Raw genomic sequence first — 18,597 nt, 5'->3', positions numbered from 1 at the left:
AACCTGTGGGTTGGGGCCCCATTTGGGGTCGAACGACCATTTCACGGGGGTCGCCAAACAACGCAGTCCGCCATTTTTTCCCCCTTTTCCTTAGCTGCGCTACTCCCTTTTATTCTATTGGCTTTTGAAAGCCAATAGAATAGACTCTCTTGAATAGAGTCTAATTCTATTGGCTTTCAAAAGCCAATAGGAATTGTCCAGGCTGTCTCTGCCCTGCTGAGCCCGCCAAAAGTCCCATTCTGCAAACGGTGCTGCACCAGTTGAGTAGTCCTTGACTTACGACCGGTTGGGGGTCGCGGCATTAAAAAGGTTGAGAACCACTGATTTATGGAGAATTATAAGTGGCCACTATGCACACTGATGTTATTTGAAAACCATGACGGTTGCATAATTTATCAGCCTGTGAGTGAATACTTTTCTATTGTTACCACATTTATTTTGAGTGACATTTGAAACTTGAAAGTTAAGAAATTGTATCTGTTTCTTTTCCAGACTGATGTCACCGGAGCTTATGACAGTCTTCCCCATGATAAACTGGTAGAAGTGATTTTACAGATTCTTGCACCAGACAGAAATACCACGTACAGCCTACGACAGTATGCAGCAATCATCAGGACTGGAAATGGATGTATTAAAAAATGTTACAAAACACACGTAAGAGAGACATGAGAGTTCCTCATTATTATGGTACTAAAAAAATAAAGTTGGGTTCTTTAAATGTGTTAGGTCACATAGTGCAACTCAAACTCTATGTGGTAGTATTTTGATGCTCTCCCTGCAGTTTTCAACCCTGCTCACTTTTTCCTGTTGCCCAACTTAAAAAAAAAAATATTCATACCAATCCTCTTTTTTTTTTTTGGAAATTTCCCATATCAAAAAAAAGAAAAAATGTTATTTTAATTCTAAATCGTTTCTTCCATTATAAAAATATAGTTTTAAATAAGGGTCATCCATTCTTTTAATCATATTCAAACAGGTATATTAAACAGATAGTACCCCCTCTGATAAATCAAATCTTCTGTTTTTTAAGTCTAACTCTCGCTTTCTTTCTTTGCCAAGTAGCTTTCCAAGCCAAAGCAATTAAATCACCCCAAAATTTTCTTTCTATTTTTGTGAAAGCTGCTTGGCATAAGAAAGGCAATTTAGGTAAAGTATTTTGGTGGGGGGGACTCTGCCCATCCACATTCCCTAGACATTTCCCTTGCCTGCTCTTACATTCCGTTTTCTCGAATCTTCTTCCTTGTCCTCAGGTGTATTTTGGAGAAGTAAGTAAGAGATCTTTTGTATTTTCATTGTTATAAGTAGGTCTTGCAATATTTTATTTGTATGTGGCAGTCCATTTTTCCCTTCTCCTATCTCCTCTACCATTTCTTCTGCTTCATCTTCTGATTTCTGGTTTATTTGTTCATACTTTGAAGTCATTATCTGGGAGGTTTCCTGTTGTAGCTTCAATTTGGAGATTTGGTCTTTTATATCATCTAGGTCAGTGTTTCCCAAATTTGACAATTTTAAGGCATGAGGACTTCAACTCCCAGAATTCCACAGCCAGCAACGTTGGCTGTGGAATTCTGGGAGTTGAAGTCCACATGCCTTAAAATTGTCAAGTTTGGGAAACACTGATCTAGGTTATTTTTATTCTCATTATGGTTTCTTTTTATGTCCTCTTTTTGTGCAACAATTGTTTGATGAGTTTGCTGTATCATAGAGAGTATTTCCTTCTGAAAAATATTTGTTTTTTCTTGAGGCATCATTCCTAGAAATCATTTAGTATCACCAGTCTCAGTAAGAGTGGAACAAAATTTCCTTTAGCCTTTATAATCCAGTCCTTATAGCAATATTTTATAGTAATCTTTTATCTCAAGTATCCTGAAAATTATCAGTCAGGCAAGGTTGTAGTCCACAATGTTCCAAGTGTTCAAAATGTTCAACCTCCCTGCAGCTAAATGTATTCAAAAGACTATTTTTCCTTTCTCTCCCACTAGCTCTTGAGATTAAAAGTCCAAGCTCAGTAGGTATTTATAGTCCAAGAAGGTCAGGATGATAAAAATGCCAAAATATTTTCCTTTATTGCCTGCTGTACTAAGCAGCCAAGGAGCTAGTTATGGTGCTGTACTTAAATCCACCAGTAGATGTCATTCAAAGTCCATTTTTCACTCTTAGTAATAGTAGTAAAGTTGGAAGGGACCTTGGAGGTCATCTAGTCCAACCCCCTGCTCAGGCAGGAAACCCTACACCATTTCGGACAAATGGCTGTCCAGTCTCTTCTTAAAAACTTCCAGTGTTGGAGCATTTACTGCTTCTGGAGGCAGGCTGTTCCACTGATTAATTGTTCTCACTGTAAGGAAGTTTCTCCTTAGTTCTAGGTTGCTTCTCTCCTTGATTAGTTTCCACCCGTTGCTTCTTGTCCTGCCTTCAGGTGCTTTGCAAAATAGCTTAATTCCCTCTTCTTTATGGCAGCCCCTGAGATATTGGAATACTGCTATCATGTCCCCCCTTGTCCTTCTCTTCGTTAAACTAGACATACCAATTCTAGCAACAGTTCCTTATATGTTTTAGCCTCCAGTCCCCTAATCATCTTTGTTGCTCTTCTCTGTACTCTTTCTAGAGTCTCAACATCTTTTTTACATCGTGGTGACCAAAACTGGATGCAGTATTCCAAGTGTGGCCTTACCAAGGCATTGAAGAGTGGTATTAATACTTCACGTGATCTTGATTCTATCCCTCTGTTAATGCAGCCTAGCACTGTGTTGGCCTTTTTGGCAGCTGCAGCACACTGCTGGCTCATATTTAAGTGATTGTCTACTAGGACTCCGAGGTCCCTCTCACAGTTACTACTATTGAGCATGGTGCCACCTATGCTGTACTTGTGCATTTGGTTTTTCTTGCCTAAATGTAGAACCTTGCTTTTTTCACCATTGAATTTCATTTTGTTAGTTAGTGCCCAGTGTTCAAGTCTGTCCAGATCCTTCTGTATCTTAAGCCTGTCTTCTGGAGTGTTGGCTATTCCTGCCAGCTTGGTGTCTTCTGCAAATTTGATGAGTTCCCCATCTATCCCTTCATCCAAATCGTTGATGAAGATGTTGAAGAGCACTGGGCCCAGAACAGAGCCCTGGGGCACCCCACTACACACTTCCCTCCATATAGATGCAGTTCCATTGAGGACCACTCGCTGAGTACGGCCGGTCAGCCAGCTACGGATCCATCTGGTGGTGGATTCTGTCTACCCCACATTTTTCTATCTTATCAAGTAGTAGGTTGTGATCTACTTTATCAAATGCCTTACTGAAGTCCAAGTAAATTATGTCCACAGCATTCCTCTGATCCACTAATTTTGTCACTTGGTCAAAGAATGCAATAAGATTTGTCTGGCATGATCTATTTTTGACAAACCCATGTTGGCTTTTAGTAATGACTTTGTTTGCCTCTAGGTGTTCGTTGATTCGTTGTTTGATTATCTTTTCCAGGATCTTCCCAGGTATTGAGGTCAGGCTGATAGGTCTGTAATTTCCTGGATCCATTTTTTTTCCTTTTTTGAGGATGGGAACTACATCAGCTCTTTTCCAGTCCTCTGGTAGTTCCCCTGTATTCCAGGATCTTTGAAAAATATAGTTCAGTGATTCCGATATCACATCTGCCAATTCCTTGAGAACTCTGGGGTGTAATCCATCTGGTCCTGGCAATTTGAACTCATCTAGGCTGGACAGGTGCTCACTTACCATTTTCTTGCCTATCTTAACTTGTGTTTCTATTTTGTTTTTTATGGCACTATTTTTGATAGGTTGGTCTGTTTTTTCCCTTTGTGTAAAGACAGATGCAAAAAACGAGTTAAATAGTTCTGCTTTCTCCCTGTTGCTTGTCACCTTCTTGCCACTTCCACCCACTAATGGACCAATCATTTCCTTCACTTTTTTCTTGTTTTTTACATGTTGAAAGAAGCTTTTTTTGTTATTTTTGACTTTGGTCGCAAGCCTTAGTTCATTTTGAGCCTTGGCTTTCTTCACTTCATCTTTGCAGGCTCGGGCTATTTGCTGATATTCTGACTTAGTTATGTTCCCCTCTTTCCACTTTCTATATTTGTCCTTTTTATCTTTCAATTTGTCAGAGAGTTCTTTATGCAGCCATGCTGGTTTCTTTTGAGAACTGTTGTTTTTCCTCTTTGTTGGTATTGTGCTAGACTGTGCTTTTAGTATCTCATTTTTCAAAATTTCCCAAGCTTCTTGAGTTGTTTTCCCCTTGAGGATTCTCATCCATGGAATCCTTCCCAAACCCTCTCTAAGTTTGTTGAAATTAGCTCTCTTGAAGTCCAAGACTCTAGTTTGACTGTGTTCTATTGCTTGTGCTTCTATAATGTTGAATTCTAATATTGCATGATCACTTCCTCCCAGGGTTCCTATGGCTTCAACACCTTCTATCATTTCATCTCAGTGAGAATTAGATCCAAAATGGCTAATCCCCTACTTCCCTTCTCTACTTTTTGAGAGACAAAGTTGTCTGCTAGGTTTGCCAGGAACCTGTTTGATCTTCCACTTGGTGCGGAGTTTGTCTCCCAGTTGATGTCAGGGTAGTTAAAGTCCCCCATTACTATTGTGATGTGCTTCCTACATACCTTAGTTAGCTGACTAGCAAAAAGTTCATCTATTTCCTCTGTTTGGTTGGATGGTCTGTAGTATACACCTATGGCAACCTTAAAGGGTTGGTTTCTTATATTTCACCTCAATAATTTTTTTTCAAGAGAAAATCTTAACAATCATCTCAGTTCTCAGATTTATCAAAACTGTAGTTTTGTGTTACTTTACTTCAGTATTATGTATTTCTGTTCCCCATAACAAATTTAAAACTCCACTTCCGTTCACATCTGGAGATTTTAGGCTTCTTGGGACCCTTTCCCAGGAAATTCAGTTGTAAAATAGGAAAGAAAGGATCAATATATTCTCACCTAGTCCAAACATGCTGTTTACGACGTGCTAATTAAGGATTTTGTTCTTCGGTTGTCAGCAGCTAATGGCCGGCTGCAGAGGTGTGGTCGGTTTTTCCCCTGCCGGTTTAGAGGGCTTTCTTTGCATCGAATGGAGAGACCACCGTCTCTCCATGATCGACAGGGCACCCCTCCTTCTTCATTGCTTCTTTGGGGTGACTTTAGGTCTTTTTCAGGGCCCCCAGCAGGGCGAAATCAGGCACGGAAGGTAGAGCCTTGCCTTCCTGCATCTACAACGCAAAACCGGAAGTTCTTGGGTTTCCAATCTCTTGAATAGCTAATAGGTTGAAGAAGATTTCACTCTACATCAAGCTGGAATTTTCCCAGGGAACTAAAAACTAAGTTTCCCAAAGAATTAGGTATTCCTGATGAGTTAAAGATTGCTCTGTTCACCTGAGATCTCAAAGAAGGTGACCCTCGAGAGATTAGTAATACTACCTGTGATCCTTACAAGGAAGCTGTACATTCTATACTAGATAAATCACAACATGGTAATAGCCCTTGGATTTTGTTCTGTCCCTTGTGGTCACAACTACCATTGTGGCCTTTGCAGTGGTTTTCCTCATTTGCAACAGGCTCTTGCAAATGCTGATGAAAGCCATCTTCCCTTTCCTTTGCTCTGCTGAAGAAAGAAGTGGATTTTCTTTCATGCTAAACTTTTGCAAAAGATAAGAGCTGCACTAGTTTTTTTTGTCTTATTTTTTGAATAAACACAGCAGAAAGGGGATCTTTTGATGGATTTTCCAGAAAAGTATAATGACATCACACTGAACAATTTCTGAAAAAATTTTCAGTTAATCCTTTTTGTAAGGGTTTTTTTTTCTTGTCTGATCCAATTTTACAAGAAATGCTCCTTAGGGAGAGACTTTTAATAAAATTATTCCTTTTCTATCAGCCAAAATTAAGTAGAGCAACATCTTCTCTGTGTGATTCCTATAGTAAGTATTAACTCTCTTCTTTTATGTATCTTTTGTGCTACTTCATTCTGCAAATGTTCAGCTTGAAGTAAAAGGAAGCAGTGCTAAAAAGAAAAGAGAATTGGTGAGAAGGTTTCCCCATGGATATTGATATATGCCCATATTTATATTTAAAGTCATGTTTGCTTCTAGGACTTAAAATATTGTAGTTTTTTGTCACCAGAATTGATGTAGCCTATCTCCTAATTTCTAGGCCAGCGGCTCTCAACCTATGGGTCGCGACCCCATTTGGGGTCGATCGACCATTTTTCGGGGGTCGCCAAAGAAGCGATCCGCCATTTTCTCCCCTCAGGGGGCGCCGCCGCGCATGCGTGCCACGCATGGGGGCGCTGCCGCGCATGCGTGCCGCACATGGCGGCACCACACGGTGTGCATGGGGGCGGCACCACGCATGGGGCCCTGCCCCCATGCGCGCGGCGCCGTGCATGCGCAGAACGTTTGTGTGACGGGGGTCGCCGTCACACAAACGTTGAGAACCACTGAGTTAGGCTAAATAATTGATTCTTAGATTTGGGTGTTAAATATGATTTTTTTGCAATTATTTAACGTTTTAATGTCTTTTTTCCTTTTTAATTTGATATTTGAAAATAAATGTAATTTATATCATGGCATTCATACAGAATGGCTTTTGGTTTGTTTATTTGTTTGCTCATTTATTCAGTTTATATATTTCAATTTATACATTCATGATTGGGCAGTTTAAAATTGAAACAAATACTACCAACACCCCCCCAAAAAATTAGCCATACAAATTACAAACATTAAAACAATTAAACAAGTAAAGGTATATAGAACAATCTCTGGGAGAGTACAGCCATTTTATAGGCTGTAGTAAGAGTATAGCCATTATGGGCTCCATTAAAATGTATCTGATAACCTGCAGTCTTATGCATTCTAATAACTTCATTGAACATATAATTTATATAAGTAGCCTTACATAAATTAACATTGTTAAGCCAAAAGTGATTCTCAGGCCTATCTGGTGATGTTCATTATACTTTTTAAAAGCTAGGTTTTAGGCTTTAAAGAAAGCTTTTTTCATTCTGTTTGAGAAAAACTGTGGCCAGACTTGTTAACCAGTCTTTCTTGTCCCCAGTTATGTTTTTAATCCTGGGCATTATCAGAGAAGGCTTTTGAATTTTTATTTTTATGTCTGAAAATTATTGGTAATTTTTACTCAGATATCTTACCCTTTCCTGTTTTATGTTATATGTTATAATCTTTTGTGAAGTTAAAATAACTTAATTTGAATGTTTTTACAGGTCTCAACTTACAATGAGTTTATATATGGAATGAAACAGTTTGTATCTCATCTTCAACAGAGCACTTCACTGAGAAATGCTATAATTGTTGAACAGGTAATTTTAACAGCTAGAATTTATATTTCTGAAAAAGAATTTACAAATATCTGCCTGTTTTTCAGCAAGCTTTCAGAGAGCTGCTTTTCAATCTAGCAACACTCTGGTCCTGAGAAGACTTGGTTTGCAAGTCTGAAAGCTGCCTCTCACTGTATCTTAAAATGTTAAACAGTTACAAACATGGCTCAAAGTTCAACCCATCTCCTTTTTTTCCCTCCTGGTTCCTGTCTTGCTTTAATGCTTCAAATCTTAATGGGTATCATCAGTGCTTTTTTTCTTAAAAAAAAAAAAAAAGGTGCTGGAACTCACACACATCATACAACCCGCCTTGCTTACCTTACAAGGTTCCATCCAAAAAAGATGCCAGAACTCCATTCTGGGCGTTCTATGAGAAAAAAAGCCTTGGGTATTATGGTGTCCAACCTATTCCAAATGTCTAAGGGAAATTTATAAGAAACCTTGACATTTGCATATGTAAAATTTATACCTTTTAAAATGCATGTTTATATAGTCTTAAATGGGCTCATTCAAGTGTTCTATCAATTCTCTTTCAATTGACAGTGTACATACTATGTTTATTGGAATTTACCTTTTGAGTATAGCTGATTGGGTGTTATTGCCAGATACTACCACTAGATGGTAGTAACATACAGTGTCATTTTGATGGATAGGCTTATTTCATTGTAGGTTACGCATCCTCCTTATTTTATTATAGATTATGATTATAGCTTATTTTATTATAGGTATTTTTAATTTTTGAATGAGTTTTTTCTTTCATGTAGTACTACCACATACTGGACCTTTAAATACACAAGAGGTTCTTAGAAGTTTGGCCATACAGATTACAAATTAATACATAATGATTACATAATACATAATACATAATATGATCCTGTGTTACATCGATCAGTATAGGTTGTTTTACCTAATTTGGTTTGCTTCTGTTATAACCTCAGAAGATGATTTATGCCTTTTGCAATTACATTCCCTTCCCCCTCCCTCCCTAACGAAGTTGGTGATAACTATCAAGGGACAGTAATTAACTGCAAAGTAGGAGAGGGGGATTTTCTTCACTTAATTTACTGATTTGGCAACCGAAAAATGCACAGGTCTCATTTAAAAATATTTTACCTGGGCTGTTTTTATATTTACTTTTCTTTTTTGTTATTGCAGCATGTTTCTCTGACGGAAGAAAGTTCTAGCCTCCGGGAGTTTTTCTTGCAGTTGATCCCTAATAATATCCTGAAGATTGAGGACAGGTACATGTTTATTGTAAGCTTTATATGAATGTTTCACCTGGCAACTTGCTTTTGATTGGATTTTAATTGGGATAGGATTTTAGGAGGTTGGGTAAGGGCCTCAAACCCTTTCAGTCTTTTCCAAAATGGCCTCCTAGATGGCCCCTGAGAGCCCCCAAGCTGAGCATCTGAATATCCTCCCATCCATATTCTCTAGTAATTATTACTGAAAGGCCTGCTGCCTTTATTACAAGAAATATTTATATAATCGTCTTGGAGAAGAGCCATTGATTTGCCATGAATTTGTGCTAGTGCTTTTTAAAATGGTTAAAGTTGGTGGCAAATTCTATGGTTCTAACTCACTATTTTCCGAACTAAGGAATTGACAATTCCCTAAGTTTTTAAGTTTTCATAGAACATAAAATTGGAAAGGACCTTGAAGGATTTATTAACCTTAGGGGACCTTGGATTTCTTCACTAGATTTAGATTAGATCAGATTAGATAACTTTTATTGTCATTTTTTTACTGTGGGTATAACGGCACATATTAAAAATGAAATTTAGTTGCTTGCTCAAAGTGTACACATACATTAGGCTGTGTGCAGAAGCTGAATTGGCAACATTTATCTTCTGACCTGCATATCTCTAGTCAGATTGTTAATTATTTCATTCCCATCGTGTAGTGGAAGGAATGGAGCTATTGTCAAAGGCTGCCAAACTCTCAGTGTTCTAGGAAGTTCAAACATGGACTAAAGTCTATAGTGTCTTCTTTTTTGGAGATTAAGAGAAGTATTTATACTGCTGTTGCTGATTTTTTTTTTTTTGTTTAGCAATTAATATTCTTGCCACTTGGTTTTGATGGCATATAAAGCTACAATGATTATTTCTCTTGGTGGTACACAGCCTCTTGTTATTTTGCTGTTCATTTTGTTTCTTTTTTCCCAAGTCCTTTCATTTTTAATTCATTTCGGTACAGTCATTGCTGTGCGATTTTCAAATAATCTTTTCTTCTAAAGATCATTCTTAACCCTCTTGAGGGTAGAAGCCAGAACATCTGTCAGGATTTAAACTGATTCTGACCTCAGAGCACTCTGTGCTTAGCCAGCCAGCCTTTCCTCTTGAATGCATTCAGATAGCTCCTGAAATGCCAGCCACTTATGTATTCATTCTATTATTACTAAAAAAATTTTTTTAAGGAGTTGATTGAAGAGGGACCAATTTATCTAAAACATGGGTTAGAGTATAGTAGAGGGCAAATCTAGAGCATTTAGGAGAATAAACAAGAGAGATTAGAGGGCAGGGATGAACTTACATAAACTCTGGACAAAGAGGAGCATCTGAGCACTGGGGATGGGGAGGAATCCACTTATTCAAATGGTGGCAGACCTTGGATTGGGAAATCGACTTACACATGTGCAAGAAGAAATGTTTCCAAACATACCATTGGTTTAGCTCCATTTTCTTTTTGTCATACAAGTAATCCTCGAGTTTCGACAGTTCACTTAGTGACTGTTCGAAGTTACGACATCACATCCCCTCAAGTTCTTACGACATAGTCCCGAGGTTACAAATGTTGCAGCACCACGACGGTCGTTCCCCCTTACGAATGACCGCAGAGGCACTGCAACATTCGCCTGCCTATTTCCCCCCTCCCCCCCGCACTGGGCCTGTGGAGATTTACCTTGCAAAGATCTAGCAAGCTGTCTCTTCTCCAGCCTCTTTGCCGCAGTTTCTTTGCCTGCTTCAGTGCTTCAGGCCCTCCTTGTCTTCGCAGAGAATTTGCTACCGATTTCGCAGTGCTTCAGGCCTCCATTCTCTGCAAATGGAGGCCTGAGCGAGATCCGTGCCAAAAGCCTTTGCAAAGGGATGGGAAGTTTTGGTGTTTCAGGACTTCTGTCTGTTTGCCGCTTCCTTGCCCAAACCTGCAGGGTCAAGAGATTGCATCCCTGCAGGCTCCAGTCGTCTTTGAAGAAAGTTTTTGCCACCAAGAATGGAGGGCAGGAGGAGGGGTGTCTCTCCTAGCCTCCATTTTTGGCGGAAAAAGCCTTGAGCAAAAGGCTTGCTGAAGCCTGCAGGGGCGAGAGATTGCGTCCCTGTAGGCTCCGGTCATTTTTGCAAAGAGCTTTTGCCGCCAAGAATGGAGGCCGGGAGGGGCATGCATGCCGCTCTCTGCCTCCATTCTTGGCAGCAAAAGCCTTGAGGAAAGCCAGACAAAGCTATCTTCAATTTGCCATCCCTTCCTCAGAAGTCCTTTAAATTTATTTCTCTTCCTCTCTCTCCATTAGACAGTTATTCTGCCTCCCCCCAGCCTAGGAAAATCATAGTGAGTAGAATCCTGATTGGTAGTGTGGAATGTACCTGCAGGTGGGAAGAGAAATATTTACTGTTGTCCCATATACTCAGGCTTATTTTAAATATAGATATAGACCAAATCCATCAGATACCGTAGCTTCAACGTTTGAATGCGTTTGAATGCATTGTGTTCTACTGCAGGGGAAGGTTTTAACAATATTTTCATGATCCACAAACTTAAGAATATAGTTAGGTAAGTTGTCTATTCAGCTATGTCAGAAATATTCCGTTTCATGCTACTGCTTGTATAGCTGAAGGTAAAGAGAGGAAGTACATAGGGAGGAAGCCCGTGAGATACCAAGGGAGAAGTCCATGAGATACCAGTGTGAATCTTTATTGCCAGGTGGGAAGAGAGAAATAGGTGCTTATTTGAGGGAATGTTGAGCAGATGAATCAATACATCGATTCAGAATTCTGAGTATTGCTATCCAACAGAACTTGGAGCAATGTTATCCTAATAGAAAAGCCTATTTTCTGTCCCCTCCACCAAGATTCCAGCTCAAGCCCCACTTACTTGCTCTATTTACAGGGAAATCATTGTCCATGTCATATGTTTCTCATATGATACACAATTTGCCCATCACAAAATACTTCCTTAATGCAGTGAAATGATCAGCCTTACTACAACTAACTTCATTTTACTACCAGATTTGAGTTCTTAATGACAGTGGACTTTTGGTTCCTGGCATTTCTCAGGTACTATGTGCAGTGCTGTGGAATTCCCCAGGGCTCCATTTTATCAACTCTACTTTGCAACCTTTGCTATGGAGACATGGAGAACAAGTTACTGTGCAATGTGCAAAAGGACGGGTAAGGTGTTATTCTGCTGTTTGGCATCTTAGCCATTCCCAAAGGACCAAACTCTCTTGTGCTACAATCTTTATAAAAATTAAGTATCATTCATTGCTTAGGTAATAACATGAAGCCCAGTATAAACTCTTCCAATTAAGGATGAAAGGAGGTGGAGGGATTATTATTTTCCCCCACATGTCTGCCAAACATATTACAGATCAGAGTCTGTTCTTGCTCCAATTCTGTCTATTAAATTATAATCCAACAGATGAAAGTTGAGAAACAGTAAAGCAAACTAGCCAAATTGAAATATAGGAAGATTCTATATAGGTGTTCGGTTAAAGCTACATTGTTACATGTGTCACTGTGAAATCAAATTTATACAAATTATATTGTGTCAGCTGAATGACATCTCTAATTTGCCTCACTTGTATGATGTAATGACACATGCCATTACTACCGTGTTTCCCCAAAAGTAAGCCCTACCCCAAAAATAAACCCTAGTTTTGGGGTGAGGCACATACCTAAAAATCAAGCTGGGTGGGGGTGTGGAGCTGCCCCATGCGCCCCATACCCACTTAACTTGCAGCCTGGCCTCTCCTCACCGGCCCACTTCTTCTGCGGCATCCCCAGACTTGCATTTTGTAGTCAGAGGCCTTTCGGAAGGCTACTGCAACCAAGAACCGAGCTATGGATTGAATCCATAGCTCAGTTCTCAGCTATAGTGGCTTTCCGGAAAGGCCTTTGACTGTGGAATTTATTAGTAAAATTTATTAGTAAAATTTATATGCCGCCCAATCCCTAGGGACTCAGGGCGGCGTACAAAATTTAAAACAACAAGTATAACAATTAAAAATGAATACATTCACACAGCATGTCCCAATCGAATCCCCCCCCCCCAGGGACATCAACCCCAGGCCTGCCGGAACAGGAGAGTTTTAATAGCTTTCTTGAAGGCCGGCAAGGTGCGAGTAGTTCGAATCTCGGGGGAAGTTGATTCCACCACGTCAGAGCCACCACAGAAAAGGCCCTTCCCCGAGGTCTCGCCAGCCGACATTGTCTGGCCAATGGGACCTGAAGGAGGCCCAATCTGTGGGACCTCACCGGTCTCTGGGAACTGTGCGGCAGTATGCGGTCCTGTAAGTAACCTGGTCCTAAGCCATGAAGGGCGTTAAAGGTGACAACCAACACCTTGAATTGCGTCCGGAGACCCACAGGAAGCCAGTGCAGCTCGCGAAGGATAGGTGACACGTGGGTGTACCTTGGTTCACCCACAATCGTTCTCGCGGCTGCATTCTGAACCAACTGCAGCCTCCGAACGCTCTTCAAGGTTAGCCCCATGTAGAGCGAAATGTATGCCGGAGCTCCACTCTCAGCTGCTCCTTCAGCCACAGAAGAAGTGGGCTAACTGGGCAGGGCTGTCGGCGCTGGAGGTGAGTGGAAAAGACACCCCCCCAAAATAAAACCTGGTGCTTCTTTTGGAGGCAAAAGTAATAATAATAAGACCGAGTCTTATTTTTGGGGAAACACGGTACCTCCTCCCCAACATCCATATGTATCTGCCTCAAAATGTAAACTATTTTCAAAGCTGCATTTCAAACAGGCCTAGGAATTTTAGCTCTTTGTCTCCAGGAATCTGACAAAACTCCCTTTTGCTAGTACTTCATAAAAATAGTGGCATTTCTGGAAAAATACTCCTTCCAGAATCCATTTCAGAATACGACAGTACAAAAAGCTGTCAGTTTTGATATAACCAGGAGCCAGCAGTGCCAAACAGATTCTTTGGCATACACATAAGAATGCAGAGTTGCTTTCTTCAAAGGTGCAGCTTGAAATGAAATAAAAAACCAATACTTAGTCAAGTCTTTCTGGATCAAGCAATAAGCACATCCTATACTTGTGTCTTTCTTACCTCCTCCAACATTTAAATCGGAACAAGTAAATATTGACATGTTATACTAGCCCAGTGGTTCTCAACCTTTCTAATGCCGCGACCCCATAATAGAGTTCCCCATGTTGTGGTGACCCCCAACCACTTATACATCACTGGGTGCCAGGGGCATGGCCAAAGAAAAGGGGAAAAAAATGGCAGACAGCCTTGTTTGGCAACCCCCGTGAAATGGTCGTTCGACCCCAAATGAGGTCCCGACCCACAGGTTGAGAACCACTGTACTAGCCCATTAAAACAGATCAAGGGCACCCATGTTTGCCTATGTGATGACCCCTGTACAAAGGTGGTCAAGAGCCAACAATGAATTTATCCTCTTCTCCCACTTCGACCCAAAACTAAATTATTTTGAGACTTCTGGGAGGGGTGTTATTTTCCCTTCTGTGAATGTGGTGCTGGGATAAGCACCACATTAATACAACCATTCTCAGATATGTGTAGAGTATAAGCTTATTTGATTTGCTTGCAGTGTATCAGGATTTCTGGCAAGATTATGGTATTGGCAAGATATTTAGGAAAGTTTTTTTATTATCAGTAATAATGACTATACTGAGTTGAATAGCTAGTGCTTGGATTAAAGGTTACCAGAAATTCTGAAGGCAAAGCCTGAATTGAAAAGTCTGAAAACCATCTGGGAGAAAGGCAGTGACAAAGCACTTTTGCTACCAGGAAGATTATGTGGACACTCAGAATTTAAGCCACATTTGAGCCAAGGAAGTCTTTATTTGTATCTTCAGCCTGACTCTGACGTCTGGCAGATGGTATGGAGAAAGCCTGCAAAAATCCAAGCATATCCTGTTATCCTTACTTAAGTTCTCAGAAAAAAATTGTTTTTTTTTCAATGTATTCTTCTGCTCAGATTCAAATCCAATCAGCTTCTCATCGTATGGGAATTAAACATAGCAAGTGGATTCATCCATCATTGTGATGGATGATCAGAATTTACAATCCTGTTTGGTTTTGTGCCAATTTTATTTATGGGTGAAAGGTTAATTTATAGCACTGATACTTTTTTTTTTATAATGAAGATTTGGATAATAGAATAGTGTATGTAATGGGAGTAATATGTGTATTACGTTTACCTCAAGTAATTGGAAAATGAAGAAATATGAGCAATGCATTCGTGCTTTAAAATTTAAATGTACCCGACCAAGATATTAACTTTTTTTCATATTACAGAGTACTGATGCGTTTAACAGATGATTTTCTGCTCGTTACACCTCATTTAGAACAAGCAAAAACATTTCTGAGGTATGACAATGAAAGATACTATTTTTAATGAGTGATTTAATCGTCTTTCCTTGAATTTTAATTTTCTGTGCATAACGTAATGAAAACATTCCTACCTTGTACTATTCTGCTGTTCTTTCACATTTTTCTATATGGATATTCCATAAAGGTGCACTTAAAATGCTTTCTTTTAAATATATGCATTCTTTAGAATATATGCAAGAGGAAATAAACTGAAACTTTCAATAAAGTCCTGTAGAGGTAGCAATGATTTCCATGAAAAGCATGGGTTATGATCCTGCTGGTATATTGATTCTAAATAAAGTGATCAGTCCTTGCTCTTTCCATGGTTAGCAAAACCAAAATGGACTTGATAAAAAAGGGGGTAAGCAAGTAGCAGTGACTAAATTCATATAACTGAAGAAAAGCCAATCGGGGGGGGGGGGCAGGGGAGGTTATAAAGTTCTTATATTTTAGGCTTATTGCCATCTTGCTTAAAATTAGCAATTCTAATATCAAAACCTAACCTATCAGATGTAATCTGACCTACAAGCGGCTTTCCCCAGCTTTCATTCTAACTATTACAATTCTGGAGTTTTGGAAAGACTATACAGCTGACTACTTATTTGGAGGAATTTATATGTATCTACAGTTAGTTATTGTGGTGGAATTCATGATGTATACATATTTTAGGAAGCAATTTGGAACATATATTTTCGTTCATGTAGGATTCTAGCCAAAGGCATTCCAGAGTATGGCTTTGTTTTAAGTCCATCTAAGACTGTGGTGAATTTTCCTGTGGATGAAAACGTTCCACGTAGCTTGGAGTTCAAACAATTACCAGCTCACTGTGTTATCCCATGGTGTGGATTATTAATTAATACACAGACTCTTGAAATTTATTATGATTACTCCAGGTATGTACTATTGATGAATAGTTATTGCATTAATCTTAAGATAGTTGATAAACCAAAGATTTAATGGATGAATCAGTGAAGCTAAATTTAGTAGGCAAAGTTCAATTAAATAAAGACCCAAAGGTAAACAGCATATTTGCTTATCCGTAAAGGCTGGTTGTGGCAAGTTAGTTAGAATATGAAGTACAAAAACATAGTGAAAATAGTCCGCTATATTCAAGTGACTTTTGTTAAATTTAAAATCATTTAGAACTATATTATCCTCCCAAATTAGGTGTTTCATAATACACAGAGTAATCTACATAGATTATGAAATAGATGATGAATCAACTCAAATAATTTGATAACCCTAAGTAATATATCTTACTAGAAGCAAAAAGATGAGCTTTCAAGCCTCTACTATAACCTACAGTTTTGATTTCTATAAAACTTAAATCCTTGCTGTGTTTGTAGATTAAATCTGGCAGGCATAAAAGATGCTCTATCACACACTTAGTGGGATGCATTTTTGGATTAATGGATTAATTTGTGGAGATCTAAAAATGGAATGTTTCAGATTTCTATGAAGGAATATTTGGAATTAATAGAGCTGATCATTCAGCAGATTGCAAGACTTTTTATTTTTCAATCTGAATTGCACCATCCAAATGACAGCCTTGATATGTGAATTGTTTTGAGCTGTAAGTTTGAAGAGTGACAGGGAACCATGTGTAGAAATGTGTGATGAGAGAACAAGGCAGACCACTCAACAACAATCCTAAATTCTGGAAAACTCCAAATGATTTCCGCATAAGTCCAGAACCTTTTGTATAAAGTTACAAATAATTAAGCACTTCTTTAAAAATTATAGATTGCCATCAAAATGTTTAAGATGTTATGACTTTCTAATTTTAAAATGTTTAATGCTTCCCTACATGATCATTATTTCAAATATTCTTTTTTTGAATTTTGTAAAAGCTAACTTAAATATATTTTTGTAATAGGAAAAATATCTAATGAACTATAATGATGTCTAAATTACGTTGATCTCCTTCTCCACTTATCTTCCACTACAGTTATGCTTACAGATCTATCAGGTCAAGCCTGTCTTTCAACTATACTAGAACAGCTGGTGTGAACATGAGAAATAAATTGCTTACAGTCCTGCAGCTTAAATGTCATCCTTTATTGGTAGATTTACAGGTAAGAATGCAGAATCCAGAAGGGATGCCTGAAAAGTACCGCATATGCCGCCGTATTAGGCGACCCTGCGTATAAGACGACCCCCGTCTTTATAGCCGGGCCGCATTCCTAGAACATCGTCTTATACGCCGGAAACTACCAGTATTTCCGGCATATAAGACTACTCGGCGTATAAGACGACCCCCGTCTTTGGCGCCGATTTCAGCGCTTGCGGAAGTCGTCTTATACGCCGGCATTTACGGTACTTTATATGAATAATGATCTCAAACATACAGTCAAATCTAAATATTTAATGCCACCCAATCGACTTGAACCAGAAACTGATGTCATTACAGTTATCTTGGCATACAATATTTATTATATCCTTCAATCTACAATTTTGATTTAATTTGATTTAATGCATGTTTGTTTGCTGCAGAAACATTTTATTATCTTTTTTCTATTTTCCCTGCTCTAAATATAGATCAATAGCCTTAGGACAGTGTACATTAATATTTACAAGATACTACTTCTGCAGGCCTACAGGTAAGCATGTAACTTTAAAGCAGTGGTTCTCAACCTGTGGGTCGGGACCCCATTTGGGGTCGAACGACCATTTCACGGGGGTCGCCAAACAACGCAGTCCACCATTTTTTTCCCCTTTTCCTTAGCTGTGCTACTCCCTTTTATTCTATTGGCTTTTGAAAGCCAATAGAATAGACTCTCTTGAATAGAGTCTAATTCTATTGGCTTTCAAAAGCCAATAGAAATTGTCCAGGCTGTCTCTGCCCTGCTGAGCCCGCCAAAAGTTCCATTCTGCAAACGGTGCTGCACCAGTTGAGTAGTCCTCGACTTACGACCGGTTGGGGGTCGCAGCATTAAAAAGGTTGAGAACCACTGCTTTAAAGCCCTGTTAACCGCCCTTGGAATGTGAGGTGGGTAAGAAAGATGTGACACTATGCTTTCTCAACGTTTGTTTTGAATATGGTGGGTTATGGCCCTTTAATGGAGTCTTTTGAATACATCTAGCACAGTGATGGCAAACCTTTTAGAGACCGAATGCCCAAACCTCAATCCAAAACTCACTTATGTATTGCCAGATGCCGGGCGGGCGTGGCTACAGTGGTCATGGCAGATGGGTGGGCGTGGCCAGGGTGGGCATGGCCAGCTCGATGTTGCTTCTGGGGAGGGACGCTTGTGGGGGCAGGGTTGGGGACATCCAGGGGTCTCTGGTGGGTGGGGCAGTGAGCAGGAAGCTGGTTCTGCAGGTTGAGGCGAGACAGGGCGGGGGTGCCATGTCACAGGGCAAGATGAGGCAGGGGCCAGGGCGGCTGCTGCCTGACACCATCGGTCTCCACACACAAAGGCCAGCAAGCGCATGGGTGCTGGGATGCATCCGGACATGTGGGACCTCGGCAAGTTAGCGGGTGGCTGGTTGAAGAGGATGGCTGCAATCTCCGGGGCATGGCGTGCATGTCCACAGAGAGGGCTCCGAGTGCCACCTCTGGCACGCGTGCCATAGGTTCGCCACCACTGATCTAGCATAATAAATATTGCAATATATTACTATACTCTTTAGGAGGATCTGCATTATCTGGGCAGCCTTTGTTAACTTCCAGTATTGATCCACATTCCTCCCGATAATGCTT

The 18,597-nt window shown here is 39.8% G+C and overlaps 1 protein-coding gene across 1 annotated transcript in view; it reads left to right on the top strand.

Annotated features, from left to right (window-relative positions):
• Nucleotides 1–18,597, top strand: part of TERT (telomerase reverse transcriptase) — a 44,723-nt gene that overhangs the window by 12,456 nt on the left and 13,670 nt on the right. Inside the window, exons 6-13 of the mRNA XM_039329302.1 lie at nucleotides 493–654; nucleotides 7,215–7,310; nucleotides 8,484–8,569; nucleotides 11,597–11,710; nucleotides 14,820–14,891; nucleotides 15,599–15,787; nucleotides 16,843–16,969; nucleotides 17,433–17,494. Coding sequence (XP_039185236.1) covers nucleotides 493–654; nucleotides 7,215–7,310; nucleotides 8,484–8,569; nucleotides 11,597–11,710; nucleotides 14,820–14,891; nucleotides 15,599–15,787; nucleotides 16,843–16,969; nucleotides 17,433–17,494 — 908 coding nt within the window. The remainder of the gene's footprint in view (nucleotides 1–492; nucleotides 655–7,214; nucleotides 7,311–8,483; nucleotides 8,570–11,596; nucleotides 11,711–14,819; nucleotides 14,892–15,598; nucleotides 15,788–16,842; nucleotides 16,970–17,432; nucleotides 17,495–18,597) is intronic.

This window comes from Crotalus tigris, unplaced genomic scaffold (assembly GCF_016545835.1).
Source record: "Crotalus tigris isolate CLP2741 ecotype Arizona unplaced genomic scaffold, ASM1654583v1 scf7180000024391.5723578, whole genome shotgun sequence".
Taxonomy (NCBI): Eukaryota; Metazoa; Chordata; class Lepidosauria; order Squamata; family Viperidae; genus Crotalus; species Crotalus tigris.
This window is presented reverse-complemented; position numbering and strand designations above follow the sequence as displayed.